Source organism: Schistocerca serialis, chromosome 7 (assembly GCF_023864345.2).
Source record: "Schistocerca serialis cubense isolate TAMUIC-IGC-003099 chromosome 7, iqSchSeri2.2, whole genome shotgun sequence".
In the NCBI taxonomy this organism is placed as follows: domain Eukaryota; kingdom Metazoa; phylum Arthropoda; class Insecta; order Orthoptera; family Acrididae; genus Schistocerca; species Schistocerca serialis.
Window position 1 is genome coordinate 335,945,564 of NC_064644.1, and position 12,289 is coordinate 335,957,852.

General features: G+C 37.2%; 1 protein-coding gene across 5 annotated transcripts in view; it reads left to right on the plus strand.

Annotated features, from left to right (window-relative positions):
* Positions 1-12,289, plus strand: part of LOC126412422 (mast/stem cell growth factor receptor kita-like) — a 308,669-nt gene that overhangs the window by 237,445 nt on the left and 58,935 nt on the right. For all 5 annotated transcript variants that reach the window (XM_050082017.1, XM_050082013.1, XM_050082014.1 and 2 more), the window contains exon 15: positions 4,430-4,554. In XM_050082017.1, the coding sequence (XP_049937974.1) occupies positions 4,430-4,554 (125 nt within the window). The remainder of the gene's footprint in view (positions 1-4,429; positions 4,555-12,289) is intronic.

The following is a 12,289-nucleotide window of genomic DNA, read 5'->3' on the forward strand; positions in this document are numbered from 1 at the left end:
TAAGACAGAGATTTAGGAACCAGGTTTTAAATTGTAAGACATTTCCAGGAGCAGATGTGTACCACTGTAGATTAAAACTGAAGAAACTGCAAAAAGGTATAAATTTAAGGAGTTGGGACCTGGATTTGGATAGACTGAAAGAACCAGAGCTTGTAGAGAGTTTTGGAGAGAACATTATGGAACAGTTGACAAGACCACAGGAAAGAAATACAGTATAAGAAGAATGGGTAGCTTTGAGAGATGAAATAGTGCAGGCAGCAGAGGATCAAGTAGGTAAAAAGATGAGGGCTAGTAGAAATCCTTGAGGAACAGAAGAGATGTTGAATTTAACTGATGAAAGGAGAAAATATAAAAATGCAGTAAATGAAGCATTCAAAAAGGAATCCAAACGTCTCAAAAATGAGATTGACAGGAAGTGCAAAATGGCTAAGTAGGGATGGCTAGAGGACAAACGTAAGGATGTAGCAGCATATATCACTAGGGATAATATGGATACTGCCTACAGGAAAATTAAAGAGACCATTGGAGAAAAGAGAACCACCTGTATGAATATCCAGAGCTGAGACGGAAAACCAGTCCTAAGCAAAGAAGGGAAAGCAGAAAGGTGGAAGGAATGTATAGAGGGTCTATACATGGGTGATGTACTTGAGGGCAATGTTATGGAAATGGAAGAGGGCATAGATGAAGATTAAATGGGAGATATGATACTGCATGAACAATTTTACAGAGCACTGTAGGACCTGGGTCAATATGATACTGCATGAACAATTTTACAGAGCACTGGAGAACCTAAGTCGAAACAAGGCCCCAGGATTAGACAACATTCCATTAGAACTACTGATAGCCTTGGGAGAGCCAGCCATGACAAAACTCTTCCATCTGGTGAGCAATATGTATGAGACAGGTGAAATACCCTTAGACTTCAAGAAAAATACAATAATTCCAATCCCAAAGAAAGCAGCTGTTGACAGGTGTGAAAATAACTGAACTATCAGCTTAATAAATCATGGTTGCAAAATACTAACAGGAATTCTTTTCAGATGAATGGAAAAATGGGTAGAAGCTGTTTGGGGAAGATCAGTTTGGATTCTGTAGAAATTTTAGAACACGCAAGGGAATACTCACCCTACAACTTATTTTAGAATGTAGGTTAAGAAAAGCCAAACCTACATTTCTCGCATTTGTAGACTTAGTGAAAGCTTTTGACAATGTTGACTGGAATACTATCTTTCAAATTCTGAAAGTGGTAGGGGTAAAATACAGGGAGTGAAAGGCTATTTACAATTTGTACAGAAACTAGAGGGCAGTTATAAGAGTCAAGGAGCACGAAAGGGAAGCAGCGTTTGAGAAGGGAGTGAAACAGGATTGTAGCTTTTCCACAATGTTGTTCAATCTGTATATTGAGCAAGCGGTATGGAAACAAAAGAAAAATTTGGAGTAGGAATTAAAATCCATGGAGAAGAAATGAAATCTTTGATTTATTTATTTATTTATTTATTCTTTGCCCATGGACTCCAGCTGAAAGTCCAGCTGAGAGTATTGGGTGTGTCATACAATAGCCTATTAACATCAAACTTGATTTCAATATATATATAAATGAAACAAATGATTAAACAGAAATAGTCCATAATCATACAAAGGTTTTACATGTTTCACATTATACGTACACACAAATCAAAAAAACATACAGAAATGATAATTTTTACAGGTACATTTCAGTAATGATATATTTAAACACCATCTTAGTATTCACTCAAACTGTATATACATTTCTCTGTGAGATATAGTTTCAAATGATTTTTAAAACATTTTAGATCTGTTTCTTTTTTAATGATTTTGGGGAGTTTATTAAAAAACCTTTTCCCTGCTTCTTCTGGGGCAGTCATAGACAGTTTTAGATTTCTGTTTATCATGTAGTAATTTTCATTTCCTCTTGTACCGTGTTTGTGTACATCTTTATTTAGGAGGTGTTTATCACTTGACCTTACCACCATTATGCTTTGGTATATATACAGTGAATATACTGTCATAATATTATAGTGTACAAAAGCTTGCCTACAGGTCGGTCTTGGTGGTATTTTTGCAATGCATCTCACTGCCCTTTTCTGAATTGTGAATATTCTTTTTAGGTAGCCAGCTTGTGCATTTCCCCATATATGAACTGAATAAGACAAATGTGGGAAGACAAGTCCATAATACATTGAACTGAGGACTTTATCATCCACAGTCTTAGCTGTTTTATGCAAGATGAAGATCTGTTTGTTTAGCTTTTTACACAGTGCATCTATGTGCTCCCCCCATGCCAAATGTTTGCCAATGACATTGCAATTCTGCCAGAGACAGCAAAGGACCTGGAAGAGCAGTTGAACAGAATGGACAGTGTCTTGAAAGGAGGATATAAGATGAACATCTACAAAAGCAAAATGAGGATAATGGAATGTAGTTGAGATCTGAGGGAGTTAGATTAGGAAATGAGACACTTAAAGTAAGCCAGGTAACTGCTGATGATCAAAGTAAAGAAGATATAAGAAGAGAAATTTGTTAACATCAAGTATGGATTTAAGAGTCAGGAAGTCTTTTCTGAAAGTATTTGTATGGAGTGTAGCCATGTATGGAAGTAAAACATGGACGATAAATAGTTTAGACAAGAAGAGTATAGGAGCTTCTGAAATGTGGTGCTACAGAAGAAAGCTGAAGATTAGGTGTATAGATCACATAACTAATGAGGAGGTACTGAATAGAATTGGGCAGAAGAGGAATTTGTGGCACAACTTGACTAGAATTGGTTGAGAGGACAGATTCTGAGGCATCAAGGAATCATCAGTTTAGTAATTGAGGGAAGTGCAGAGTATAAAAATCATAGAGGGAGACCAAGAGATGAATACACTAAGAAGATTCAGTAGGATGTAGGTTGCAATTGTTACTCGGAGATGAAGAGGCTTGTACAGGATAGAGTGGCATGGAGAGCTGCATCAAACCAGTCTCTGGACTGAAAACCAAAACAACAACAACATCGTCTGCAAATAAAACAAACGGGGCATTTATAATGATGGGTAAGTCAGCAATGTAGAACAACAAAATGCATTTTAGAATAGAACTTTGAGTGACACTTTGTGTATTGTTATCCATTTTGAAGAATAGTTGTTTACATTTGAAGAAATATTTACTCTCTGTTTCCTATTCTATATATATAAAGTGATCAAGTGTAGAGAGCTACCTCTGATCGCATAACTGTCAGTTTTATAGATAAGTGGAGCATGATTTATTGAACAGAGGTGTTTTTGAGGACACAAAAGAGCTTTACTCTTCCTGTCTGATGATGCTTATATTGTCAACAGACATATTAATTGTATGTACAGTACTTCTTCCATGGTGGAAACCAAATTGATTTCTCAAAATAATCACATACTCTTCAATAAAATTTTGAATCTGGATGGCAAAAGCTTTTTTAGATTCTTTTGACAGGGCTGGAATAAGAGAGATGGGATGATAATTTCTCATATCCTCTCTTGATGCTTTTTTGAACAGCAGTTTTACTTCTGCAGCGCCTTTCAGAAATGTCCATGTCCAAAAGATTGGTTTATTATTATAGATACTGAATGTCCAGTTATTTTACTCACAAATTTCATGACAAGGAACTTTGATCCACAGTTCAGATTTCACAACTGACCACGCTGCCATTAATTTTTCTCATGTCCTAAAATTTATCTATTATTTGTCATTTGACAACTTATTTAACTGTAATTTTATATTATCTAACATATTCATCCAAGTCAGTTTTTCCATTAGTCTTATTTCCTTATGTAACTCTCTTTTCTGAGCGCAGTGGTTTTTATACTGTTAGTGACTCATTTTAATTTTTTTGTTGCTTTGTTAAAAAAATGTTTTAGGTGGAAATTCTTCATTGAAAACACTTACTACACTACTTAAAAAGGCTCCAGAATTTGCAATGCTTGAAATATTTTGGTTGAAGTGCCATTCTATCTCTTTCAGCATGTCATTAAATAAAATAAAGTTTTCATGATGAAAGTTTCTGATTAAAAAACCTTTTTTACATGGTTGTTCCCTGCTTTCTGTGGACAGCTCAGTGAATAAACCTGAATGATCGGAAATTCCTAAATCCATACAAAATTTACATGCATCTTCAAACTGTTGTCAGTATATGTAGCTGACTGAGCATTTTCTCATGTATGTCCAAATAAATTTAATTTGAAACTGTATTTTTTATTAAGTCAATGAATTTTTGAGTGCATTGATGTTGAGATCTGCAGCAATTAGAATTTTTTCTTGTTTTGTTTACTGAGGTGTTCTAGCAAACTTTGAAATATTCATAAGAAATTGTCAGTAAGTTTGACTAATACAACAGAAATATAACTGCAAGAAAGAAACTGATATTTCTTTGGCATTGATGCTATGCATTTACTTTCAGGTCAAAATCCAGGTCTTCCATATCTTCAGATACCCATCAATCTAACAGCAACAGCGGTGTGAGGTATATTCCATCATCCACAAGTGATACAAGTGAGCATGGTCAAGTCAGTTTCAACCCAAGTGGTACGCAACAAAAGTATCTTTATTTATAATTTATCTTAGTATAAGTGTTGTACCTATACTCACAGTACTTAAAGACTTTGTAGCACCAACAACGACACAAATAAGGTGACAATGTACTTGTGCTTTTAGAAATACAGAATTCCTCCTTGGAAACCTATTAAGATAAAAGACCAATAGAAGTAAAACTGTAAACGACAATTAATGCCATTTAAAATTTGATATCAAAACTAGTAATTATGCACAAGTTGATGATGAATGCAAGCAATGTAACTGGACTTCTAACATACTAGTGCTTCAAGCTAACATACTAGTGCTTCAAAATACTTTCCCATGTATTTACATTCTGTGGCCTCTAAATGTGCACCTTATCTTCTGAAAATAATTACTTATTCATTACTTTGTAACTGTGTAGAAAAGTTTTGTATGTCTTTAGTCCTTCAGTGTGTAAATTTGTGTAGCTTATTGTTTTCAGCTACTACTGTGATTTCTGTATCTAATAATCTTTTTCTAAATTGTTATTAGATGACAACACTATCATTTTTACCAGTTATTTTAAAGATTCGTGATAATGAATCCATTTATAATAAGGGGCACTATGTTTTAAATACAAAGGCAATGAGGAGCAAAGAGGCTCAAGTCTAGGTGACAATAGATCTATTCAGGGACAATACTTTCCATAGTTTGGAAGTATCATTGGACTTCACAAGTTCATCCAGATATGTTATTCAGTTAAACTGTATTACGAGTTTTTTTTATTGACAATAATACTACAAGCATTAAAGTGGTGGTACAAGTATTGTCTTTTTGGGAATATAATATTAAACAAGAAATACCATAAATGCAAAGCATTTTTAAAGGCAACAAAATCTGAAGATTTATCCTTTTGGATAGAAAATTTAGCTATATTGGTTTTTATATGCCTCTTCCCTTGTTGTTTACATATTACCATAAAATCCTAGAACCATCACAGCTTTGACAGCTACATCTTAATTTGTAATGTTAAAAAGTATGCTTCAACACACAGCTTACACTGGAAATGTGCTTTTCATTTATTGAATAAAATTCATCTTCACTGATTGCCATTCTGATGTTTCCCTCATCTACCTGGCACTTACATCAGGACCTGCTGAGTCCTTATCCTGTTACTTGCAAGTGTGGACCTAATGTTGTTGCCTACTTTACACTTTCAGTGTGACACATTTCACCCATATTTTAGTTTTAGGTGATTTATGTTACACCATTATTCTGAACACAGACACTGAGTATTATTTTTATTTAAAGAGACAAACTACAAGTTTTAAAAAAGCAATGCATTTCAGTAGTTACACAGGAGGTACCAAGTCAAATAAAGGGAGACCATAGAAGTTACAAGAGGATGTAGAAGTTAAATAATTTTAATTAGAAAGAGGAGGGTCTGAAGCCAAACAGTATCTGGATTACAGTTCTGAAGATAATGTATACCAATTTTCCATCACGACATAGAGGAGACATTGAGTCTCAGGCAGGCACAAGGAAAAGGATACTAGTATTCAGTCTTGAACTTTCCTTTGCTTGATTTAGTCTTCCAGAATTGGGTGATATAAAAAGTGGTCAGTGGTCAGTTGCTTTCGAGTATTCAAAACAGATAACATCATGCCTTTGCATGGGATCAAATGGCAACAGAATTTTATTTCCATCAATTAGCCAGGGTGTGCATTGGATGTTCGAAAAAGTTTCTACTCCCCTTGAAGATGTTCTCTACAGACAGGAACAAACATTGAGTATGAGCATGTCATACATTTGGCTATGGCAAAATAGGCAGGAATATTTTAATAAGTGTGACATTTCCAGTCCTGAAATTTTACATTTTATGTATGTCTGTGTGTTTTTTCTCTTGTCAGTCCTGGAGAAGCACATTGCCCAGAACCTCAGCAATGTTTTCAGTTCTGTTTACATGTCTGTCAACCACTCAGTGCCCCAGCTATGTGGTGATGGTTACCTATACTTCTTTCATTACATATTATAAGCCCCTACTGTACATGTATCTATACTCACCATTCTTACAGACTGTGTTGATACTAACAGAGATATAAATAAGTTAACCATTTTCATCAGTAGCAGCCATTTGATACCCACTGGAAAGTAGCCACCTACAGAGCTCTTCAAGCCTTAATTCATTCAGTCTTCATTATTAGATGGCTTGTGTACAAATTATTATCATCTTATTCAAACATAACTGATGGTTTCTACTATTTTCTTGTTGATGTGTTGATTATAAATAATTTTAGCCTTATTGTAACTGATTTTCACCCCTCACTTTTTCAGTTAGTTGTTGAAGTTTATGGGCACTAGGAGAAAAGAGTACTATATCATTAGTGAAACATAAGTTTTTCTTGAAATAACTGGATTAATAGATCTGTCTCAAACCCAAGAACCAAATCTTTATTATTACTCTGATAAACACTAAACTATGAAAATCAATAAATTACAAAGAATAAGCAATGGTGATGAATTTCTCAGCTGTCTCAACTATCATCTCTGGATAACTGCCACTGTAATACATTGCCACAGTGCACCCCCCCCCCCCCCCCCCCCACCCCTTTTTGAGGATGGGGCATGCAGGTACCATTGTGTGGCAACTGTCTGTCTGGAGAATGTGGCTGCTGTTTCTTCTCTTCTGACTGTGCAACTGTTCTTCTGAAACCCTGGTGCACCTGTAACCTTTGGACATGTATGATAAATGTGACATCCAGCTCAGGAGAACACTGGTCTGAACTGTCCTGTTGTTGATTGAGGTGTCTCACTAGGTGCCACAGCCAGTGCCCATGGCTTGCTTTGCTATTTTAGAGGCTGCGGTTGATTGGTTGCTGAGGCGTCTGGTGCAGAGGTATGACTTTCCTTCCTGCCCGCTTTCTCTATCTGCCTGGACTGTGTGTTCAACTGGCTGCTCGTCCTCTTCCTTCTCACACATCTGTGAATTACTTTTCTCCTCATTCGTAAGGACCACTCTATTATCTGGTGTTAATGTGTCTTCACCTTGTTGCTTGTTTGTGGTTCCGAGTGTTGTAGGCTGCTCTGTGTCCTCATCCTGTGCCACATATTCTGGCTTTAGTCTCTCTGTAGATACTGTCGTGGCCTTGCCTTCTTGCTCTATGAGAAAAGTATATGTCTTATGGTTTAAGAGTCAGCATGGTCACACATATGGCGGGCACAATGATGGTTTGACTGCATCTACTCATAACCACACGTGAATATTGATGAAGTGTTCTATGAATAAATACAGGTCTTATTCTGTGAAGCAGAGGAGCCTGTGGGCGAAGTTTTTGCATTGAACGTCATAATTTTTGTGAGAAGTTGGTTAACATGCTTGCTGAAAGTATCATTGTATTTTGTTGTTCTATGAAGTCAGCGGGAATACAAATCCGCTGGCCAGGAACCAGTTGACTTGATGCTAGATTGATATCAGTTGTAACAGCTGTCCACAACCCAAGCAGCACTGTCAGCAAAGCTTCAGTCCATGTCTCCTACTGACACATGAGTGCAACTTAAAGAGCTCTGTGGAGTCTTTTTACTGTACCATTGGTGGCAGGATGATAGCTTGTAGTCCACAAATAGGAAATTCCACATAATCTTGTAAGCTCCGAAAAAAAGTTCACACTGAAACTGACATCCCCAGTTGGTTGTCAGTTGGGACTCTAAATCTGGTGATCCTTACACTGAAAAAATTCCTAGCCACTGTATCTGGCTTCTGGCTAATGCGTAGATCAGTCAGTCATTGTAAGTAAATACATATATCCTTCTGACAAGAGTAATGGTCCCACAATGTCTACATGTATATGAGTAATTCTTGTTGCTGAAGTACTGATATTACCAATGGATGCATAAACATGCCATACAACCTTACATTGTTGACACTGTAAACATTCTCTTGCCCATTGTTGAAAATCTTTGTCTGTGTTTGGACAAGTAAAATGCTGAGCAACAAATTCCTGGATGTGGTAGGTCAAGAACCATGTGACATATGGTCTTACTGAATTGTTCAGAAATGTTGGGGTGAATCTGACTGCATGCTGTGTTACACCAAAATGACATTTGTGTGGCCGGTACATAAATTTCTTTCAATTCATAACTCGAATTTTTGTCTTCCTTTAAGCTGTGCAATTCTTCATCCACTTTTAGCTGGTTGTGAAATTCCTTGAATCACTGTACACGCTCTTGATAGACAGTCTGCGACACTGTTGTCATAACCACTGATGTGATGTATGTCCATTGTAAATTGTTCTATGAATTCCAAATGTCTGATGCAATGTGGGGAACTCTCTTGGTGGGTCCTCTCAATGGCATTGACTGGTGAGCAGTAATCTGTATAAATAGAGAGGGGTCTTGCCTCTATATCTGTACAGAAATATTTTACTGCTTTGTACATTGCCAGTAACTCCCCATCGGTAGCTGACCACAGATTTAAGTTGGTGTCAGATTTCTTGAAAAAAATGCCAGTGGCTGCCATATCTGTGCCTGCTACCTGCTGCTGCATTGCTACACCAATGGTGTACCATTAGATCCACCTCTGCAGTATGACTTGGTTGACATAAAAGAGTAGCCAATACCAAAGAATAATTGAGTTTAGAGAAATCTCCTGTCATCTGCTGTGACCATGTCACCTGATGTTTACCACTGGTACGTTTCCCTGGTAGCACTGCATTAAGGGGCTCTTGAATCTCAATGAGATGCGGCAAGTGATGCCTGTAAAAATTTATTTATCCCGAGAAATGTCATAAGTCATGGTACATTTCTTGTTGGTGAATATTTACTATTGCTTGGATGTGCTGTAGAAGGGGTCTTATACTTTCTGCTGTTACCTCATACCTCAGGAATTTGATGTTCCATTTTGCTAATGCACACTTATCAGGGTTAAAAAGAACATCAAATTTTTGTAAACAATTGAATAATTGTCGTAAATGTGTCTTGTGTTCTTCCTCATCTCATGAAAACACCAAATATCATTGATATAGGCAAAACAATATTTTAATCCACATAAGTCCTCATCTATGAATCACTGCCATGTTTGCAGAGCATTCTGTAACCCAAATGGCATAAATTAAAATTCAAATGGCCCAAAAGGTATTATAACAACTGTTTTTGGAATATCACAGGGAACCATTGGAATCTTGGTGTACGCATTATCACAATCTATGGCACTGAATACTGTTGCCCCCTGCAACATGCCCTTAAAGTTTTGAATGTTTGGTATTGTTTAACAGTCTGTCTCTGTCCTGGCATTTAATGTTCTGAAATCACCATGAGGTGTACAGGTTTTGTCCTTCTTACTCACCAGATGTAGTGGCAATGCCCACGGGCTGTCTGAACGATATACCATTCCTGTGTCTAACCATCTATCAAAGTATTGTTTGGCTGTTGCGTACTTCTCTGGTGCTAGGCAGCAGTACTGGGTGTAGACTGACAGAGCAGGTATAGTTGAATGCTGACTCTGCTTCCGTTGCGTTGTCAGAGTGATAAACTCCAGGTAGTCATGCAACATTTGTGGAAATGGGTTGTCATCCTTAGCCATGATTGTTGTTGTTTAAAATTCCACCAGTTTGATGGCAGGAATCTTGTGTGACAAATCACTAGTAATTAGTAGTTGATTTAATATATCAGTTAGTAACCTGAAATTTTCTGGGAAGTCTGTTCCCAGAATGGGATGGGCAACTGCGGCCACAATGAAATTCCATGTTCCTTAAATCTCTGGACTTAGTGTCACTGTCATTTGCTGCCTTCAGCGTAAACATTTGCCTGGGTTACATCATCCCAAAGCACTGTTGTGGCAGAATGCTAATATATGATCTGCTAATGGCAAGATATTCTCTCCCATTCAGTGTGTCCTTGACAAAAATATGCCTGTCCTTGGTATTGCTGAATTGTTGATTAGCACTTTGCACTACAGTCACGTTGTGTTGCTCCTGTCTCTCATTTAGATTTGTGGGGTGATTACATTATGTAAAAAAAATTGTGGTTGGTAATGCCCCTTATCGGCCACTCTTGAAATTTGGATACCTGCATGGTTGTACACACTTCTTAGCCCATAAACCAAACTTGCTGTGATACCAGCAGCACACTATCAAATTTTCCCTTCTTGAACATGACCTGTGGTCGTACTGTTGAGATAGTCACATCTTCCTTGGACACGGACTAATGATGAGTTCTTCTTCCAATATCGTAAAGCAGCACTGTAGGTTTTTCAAGGCTCCACACAGTTTGTATTCTTCTTTTTTAATAGCTTTCACCTTCCTCTCTCCTGTGCTGTCCTCTTGGGGTTTATCCTCTGATTCCCCCTTAACTCTGGCACATTTCCTTGATGTTGTAGTCGCTGGTACAAACTGGGAGTTAGTGTCCACTTCTCCCACCAATTCTGATAGCAACAAGTTATTGTGCGCTGTCAGTATTAATCCAATATTTGTTGGAAGACAGTTAAGCCAAATAGTACATAATGGTTCATCTGAATATAGACTATATCCAGTTTACAAAAATGTAGCTTAGTTTGTCACTGTTGTTGTCTACATTATACTGTTGGAAAATGTTGTCCACTCACGTAAATCACTCTTTTTGTAATGTAGTCCAAAATTTCAGCAAACAAAATGTTGTAGTCTTACTTCTGGTAGCTGTAGTGAATCGCTCATTTGTGCCGAAGACTACTGTACACTTGTATCTTCCCATTGCTCTGCCATCATTGCGCTATACTGCTTTTTATTTGTGACTTGCAAGGTATTCTTTTTTTGTTCAGAGCCACCAATGTATCTGCTCATTATTCTCTGAAATAACTGGGTTAATAGATTCATGTCTGATCCAAAAACCAAATCTCTATTATTACTCTGGTAAACACTGATCTATTACAACCACTAAATTAAAAGAATAAACAATAGCGGTGAATTTTTCCTCCATATCAATCATTGTCTCAGGGCTGCTGTCATTGTAATACATCGCCACGTGTGTATTTCCATCAATATGAATTTCTTTCTCTGTTTCCTATTGTAGGAATCTGAAATTTCACATATAATTACAGTCCAGCCTGGATTTTTCATAATTTCATTTTTTATATTCAGTGCCATCAGATTTTTTTAAATCTCTGTATTTCAGTTGTTCTCATTTATTAATGACAATGCAGGTACAAGATACGTTAAATTCTTTGTTATTCCCTGAAGGGAGTGTGCCTCAGCCTATGTACAGACCATCATTCAGAATGGAGTGGTTCAGAAGGAAGTGACAACAATTTTCTCTTGCTATATGTATTGCTTCTACTAAACAAGAAGGAACAGACACACTTTTATAATTTTCACATTAGGTCTGTCTGTATACAATTGAACGAAATGAATATTCTCATGTCATACAGGTTTCACCTTTATTTGTAGAATAGGCATCATTAGTGGCCTGAAATATCAACACCGTGCATTCAGCAATATTATAAGGAAAGTTGCTACTCACCATATAGCGGAGATGCTGAGTCGCAGATAGACACAACAAAAAGATTTTCACACTTAAAGCTTTTGGCCAGTGGCCTTTGTCCACAGTAGACATACAAGACACACACACACACACACACACACACACACACACACACACACACACACACTCTCATGCAAACGCAGCTCACACACATGACTGCAGTCTCAGGCAACTGAAACCACACTGCGAGCAACAACACCAGTGCATGATGGGAATGGCGACTGGGTGGGGAAAGGAGGAGGCTGAGGTGGAGAGG